At 44.2% G+C, this 6,000-nt stretch overlaps 1 protein-coding gene across 1 annotated transcript in view; it reads left to right on the forward strand.

The window, feature by feature from the left end:
• Positions 1-5,563, forward strand: part of LOC310931723 (ERC protein 2-like) — a gene marked incomplete at both ends in the record, with an annotated part of 151,206 nt that extends 145,643 nt beyond the window's left edge. Inside the window, one exon of the mRNA XM_083894954.1 lies at positions 5,537-5,563. Within this exon, the coding sequence (XP_083751080.1) occupies positions 5,537-5,563 (27 nt within the window). The remainder of the gene's footprint in view (positions 1-5,536) is intronic.
• Positions 5,564-6,000: the final 437 nt, after the last annotated feature.

Here is a 6,000-nt window from a genome sequence, read left to right on the forward strand (position 1 = left end):
TTGCGTCAAATTTTGGACCAAAAAATTTGGGTCACATTTTTTCTTCAAAATTTGGACCAACAATTTTGGGTCAATTTTTGGGTCAATTTTTTTTTCAAATTTTGGACGAGGGTTAGGGTTAGGGTTAGGGTAAGTATAGGGTTAGTATAGTATGACGGTTTTGTCAAATTTTGGACCAAAAATTTAAAATAAATCAATAAATAAAAGTTTTCCTGCCCTTTTTGCTATGGGGCTCCACCTGCCGACATTTTATGGTACTGCAACCAGTAGTTCTTTATAGATGTCATTCATGAAGTAGATATTTGTAATTGTGTTGATTTATAAAGTGGAAATGCTGGTCCTCACTTTGTCAGCGACCCAGTCCTCAGTATGCAGCAAGTACAAGAATGTGTGTGTGTGTGTGTGTGTGTCAGTCAATCAATCCCAGGCGCCTCACATTCTTCAAGGAATCAAAACCGTCCACAAACGTAAAAAGTCAAAAAGGAAAACATCAAACCAGCGATCGCGTCCTTCCCTCGTGTCCTCGCGGCCAAGGTATTTGTGGTGTGATACATGGATATGAGTGTGTGTGTGTGTGTGTGTGTGTGTGTGTGTGTGTGTGTGTGTGTGTGTGTGTGTGTGTGTGTGTGTGTGTGTGTGTGTGTGTGTGTGTGTTTTGGACACAGGGAATCCCCAGTGCACGTTTGACTCCGGTTTATTCAGCCGTTTCAGGAACATTTATAAAGTCTGGAAATATGTAATAGTGCATATCAAGTAGAACAGATGTGGGAGTTTTGGACTCAGGTAGAAAATCCCCCGCGGCGATGAATATTCATACACATGTAAATACACGAGCTGTCCGCCGCTAACGTGCTAATGTCAGCGGCAAATTCCTCCTACAAAAAAAAAAAAAGTTTAGCATTTTTTCCTCGTAATTAAAAGCAAAAACAACAAGTTTCCAAACTCCATGAAGTGAAATGACGGTGAAGTTAGTTTGGAGTTGGATCCTGACGCACACGGAACCAAGCGTAAACAAGTTCTCCATAAACACGACATTGTTTTGCCAAATTTACATGTCAGGCCTGTAGTTGGCGCTAAAATATACAATATATAATACACCAACAACAAGGGAAGAAGACGTTATACACATTATAAGTATTATAAGTAAACAGACCAGACAACAGTGTTGATGATTTGGTGACTTTGTCGCGATATTTAGTGACTTTTTTGGGCGATATCTAACGTCTTTGATTGATGATGGCGATTAATGTGTTAACATGGCATTAAGAAAACTGATTTATTCTCTTAGTCTGACTAAGACGAGCCTCATTTTAGTCAGACTAACGTGTTTACATGGCATAAAGAAAACTTATTTATTTAGAGATTTATTCTCTTAGTCTGACTAATATCGTACTTTTAACATGAATGTAAACAAACGAGTGATACTCATAGTGTCTGGGTTAGTGTCTGTTTGTGTCAACAAGACGTCAAACTTTGATGATTAGGTTCTTCGGCTTGTCCTCAACGGAGAACCCTTTTTGGTTCCAGGCAGAACCTTTTATAAAGAAACCCTTAGTGTTACCAAGAACCCTTGCAAAATCCTTTATTCAGGAAAGGGGTTATGAATTGAATTAGAATTGAATTGTATTGAATTACTTTATTTAAAGGTTCTCCGGATCAAAATGGTTCTTACTGGAACCATTGGTGTGACCAAGAACCCTAGAAAAAACAAATGGTTCCAGGTAGAACCTCAGCCCTTGTATAAGAACCCTTTTGGAACCCTTATTTATACGAGCGTACGACAGAATTTAAAGTATGAATGAACCTCGGTGCATGAGACCAAAGATAAAATGATGCAGGGTTCACAGCGTGTTGAGTTTACAGGAGCAGCTGTGAGATGCATTCAATGACCCCGGGCAATTTGGTTCACTCCTGTGTTAATCAAACACAAAAAATAAATAAATTTAGAAAGGATAAAATAAATGGTGGCGTTTGTTCGTCAGCCCCAAGCGTAAATACACGCATGTATACTTGTACATATTTACTTACATGTACACAATATATTTAAACACGTACAAACACACACGTTAGCGTACAGATGCAGTCGTGTAAACACACGTGTACACATACAGATACACACATGCGTCCATAATGACATAGTGTACAAACACACAAACAAATGCACATACTATGTACAGTATATATATTTATATATGTATACACACACATACACACAGACTTGTTTTTCATATCTTTGTGAGGACATATCACAAAGATAGGTTTTGTAAGTTTTTTTGGACCTCACACACACACACACACGCGCGCGCACACACACACACACACACACACACACAGAGGTCAGAGGTCAGCCAGCCTTTCTCATGGCTTTTCCTCAAATCTGATCTTTGACCTAATGAGGTGGTGAAGTGTGTGTGTGTGTGCGTGTGTGTGTGCGCGTGTGTGTGTGTGTGTGTGTGTGTGTGTGTGCCTCTTCTTCTTCCTCCTCCTCTTCGTCTTGTTGTTGTTTTTCCCTCCCTCTCTTTTCCACGTCCTCTCTTTCATCCGTCTCTTTCGTTTCTCTCTCTTGTCCCAATTCTTCACATTTCAAATATAATACCGGAGTGTGGCCGTGGGGGCCGGGGGGGGCCGGGGGGGGCCGGGGCCCGGCGGGCGCTTCAGCGTCCAGAAAACGCCAGAGGAAAGATGATTGATGATGATAATGATAATGATGATGAAGAAGGGGCTGAACGCTCACCCCGCTCAGACCGCACTGCCGTTCCAAGATACAGGCGGAGCCATGAATAACAGAGCGCTGACCACATTTGCATGAGCTCAGACACACACACGCACACACACACACACACACACACGCACGCAACTAAACAAACATGTTAGCACAAACGGAGAGCACACGGCGTCCAGACCACACGTCCTTCAGAGCTGGTTCGTCCGTCTCCGTCCTGGCACAAACGCGTCTGGTCACGTGACCGCGGTCACTGCGTCGTTTACTGTTTACTGTTTCACGGGAGGCGGAGTCAAAACACTCAGTGTCAGCAAATCACGCAAACAACAGTAATTTTCTTTGTCGGCACAGTTCAGGGAAATCCGGAGCCGCCCGAAACCCACTGGAAATGCTGTAGCACCGTGGTTCTCAAACTGTGGGCCGTGTACCACCAGTGGTACGTGAGTTGTGTCCAACTTTATTTATAAAGTAGTGCTATGCAACAGGTTAACGCGCGTTAACGCATGACACGTTTCCATGACGACTGTCCGGAAAAAGCCGCGCATCAGACGTCATGTTTACGTGCTGCGACACTGGAGTCCATGCACCGTTTACCAGTTAGCTCCGTTAGCTGTATTAGCTCCAGCTAACACAGGAGCGCTACAAATAACGTTAGCGCACCTGCGTATGTGTGAGTCTGTTTTTAAAGGTTAGCGTTACTTTAGACTCATTTTAACAATCGGGAGTCACGGAAACACGTTGTGCGTTAACATGCGCTAACGTTGACGCCGTTAAACGCCGTTGACGCGTTAGCGTTTGACAGCGCTATTACAAAGCACTTTCAAAACAACAACGGCTGAAACAAAGTGCTGTACATCAGAGATAAAGAAATAGAACATACAGACGTGTGACCTAATAACTAACAATAAAATACTGTAGAAAATATAAAAACAACACAAATAAACAGGTCATACAATAAAACTATAAACATACTGGGTCGAAAGCCACATGTTTTCTGGATTTTCAAGTCTTTTTCACTTTAATCTACAGTTAAAGGACATTGTTGACTTTGTCGTCTTCAGTGACGACACTCTCTGACCAATCAGAGGCCGGCAGACTGATGATGTCACAGTTTAGTGTCAGCTGAACCTCGTCAGAGCAGGAAGTAACAACAACAGCAGGTTCTATCAGTGATGGAGGAGAGGGAAACCGTACAGTGTCATGGATCCGTGGACAAACAGGATGTCAGAGTTATCACCTAATATCACAAATATTTCAAAATAAAGCGCCACTGATGCCATCTTTGCATCGACTCGTGTCACAAATTAGCATGTTTTTTGGGCGTGAACGTGCCGTAAATCCGCCAGGTGAAAACTAATAGAAGGAGTCAAGTTCAGGAAGTGGATTCAGTCTCTTGAAACAGAGTCTGGAGTTGGATCCTGACACACGGAAACCAAGCGTGAACCATCTTCATTCAAGTTCTCCATTAGCACGACATTGTTTTACCAAATGTACATATGTCAGGCCTGTAGGTGGCGCTGTAATATAGGCTATATAATACACCAAGAACAAGGGAAGAAGACGTTATACATTTACTACTTTAATTATAAGTAAACAGACCAAACAACTGTGTTGACGACTTGGCGACTGTCGCAATATTTAGTGACTTTAAAGTGTCAGAAATTAGCATGTTAGCATGTTACGTGCTGTAACTCCGCCCCCCCCTGAAGACAGGTGAAAACTAACAAGAGGAGACAAGTTCAGGAAGTGGATTCAGTCTCTTGAGATGTGTCTGCACAGTGTGTGTGTGTGTGTGTGTGTGTGTGTGTGTGTGTGTGTGCGATGACGGGCACATTGTGTTCACGTTGTTCTGATTTAGCCGTTTGCCAAACACCGCTGCCAGAACCTTGGCAGCCGCCGCAACCAGGAAATGAGAAGCAGCCTTAATATGTTTATCAGAGACAGGACTGAACAACCTTTTTCTTTTCAGGCTTGTTGTTATTTCTTCTAAACCTCGACATGACGCTGAAGTAGCACCGTGTGTGTGTGTGTGTGTGTGTGTGTGTGTGTGTGTGTGTGTGTGTGTGTGTGTGTGTGTGTGTGTGTTTAACCTGGCAGAATGAGTCGCTACACGTCTGGCTTTGTTTACGCCGCCTGTCACGGCCGCTCACTGCGCCGTTAGCATGTTAGCATCCAGCATGTTCCAGTTGAAAGGCCGTTATGTCCGTAGCTTAGCGGCTGCAGTGTAGTTCATCACAGCTGTCACAAACACTCAGGCCGAGCCTCGCCGCCGCCGCCGCCGACCGGAGCCCAAATCCCCCCGTGTGCGAGTGCGTGTTTGTTTTCTTGCACTTTGCCGCCGCGTTAGCGTTGTCTCCTCGTTGCCCTGAGCTCGGCTTAGCATTGTGCAGGCTAGGGCTTGGCCGCGGCTCACGCTAAACCGTTGTAATGTTAACGTCTGAGTGAATTAGCGTTCCCGTTAACAGGGCCCTCGTCTGCACAGTTTCAGCCCCCCCACACAAACCCCCCCCCCCCGGTGTGTTTTGCGTTATTGCTCGCTAACAGTCGCAGAGCAGCGCTCGGCCCTTTCATGATATCATGCACGTCTGAGCGAGGAACACCAACGGGATTTGCTTTTAAATGAAAAGCCGCGGGGGTTTGGAGGAACAGAGCGTTGGGCAACGACGAGACGTAACCACTGAGACACATTTGGTCCAATAAAGTTTGTTTTAAAGCGACGCCGTCCTCCACCATGTGTCTTTTAAATTAAAGTGTGATATTAAAGTTGATGGTGAGTGGACGCCTGATGACATGTTTCTTCTCTTTCTCTCACAGGATGATGAAGAGGGGATTTGGGCATGATGATGATGATGATGATGATGATGATGATGATGATGATGAGCGCCCTCCACCAGACAACTTCCTCCAGTAAGTTCCTGTTACACAGACTTAATAAAGGCGTAGTTATGTTGTTGTCGTGTGGTTTAAGGGACCGACTGACATAGTTCACACTGACTTTGGCGCCAAGAACCCGTCTGGTTCAACCTCAGTGACAACATGACTGTGTCAAACACATTTCAGCTACTTCATCTCACTGTTAGACATGTTTCTGCCACTGGGAACTGACGTTTGTCAACCTCTCGTTCTCCTGCACCAAAGTCCAGAGGAGAAAAACTACGTTTTTAGCTGCTTTAGCTTCTTTAGGTAAACGTGTACAAAGGATTTCAAACCCTGACGTCATAAAGATAAGACATCTGAATTTTAAAATCACTGGTTTTCTCTATGGGCTTTGGTGTGGG

The sequence above is a fragment of the Microchirus variegatus genome, assembly GCF_963457635.1.
Source record: "Microchirus variegatus genome assembly, chromosome: 9".
Classification (NCBI taxonomy): Eukaryota; Metazoa; Chordata; class Actinopteri; order Pleuronectiformes; family Soleidae; genus Microchirus; species Microchirus variegatus.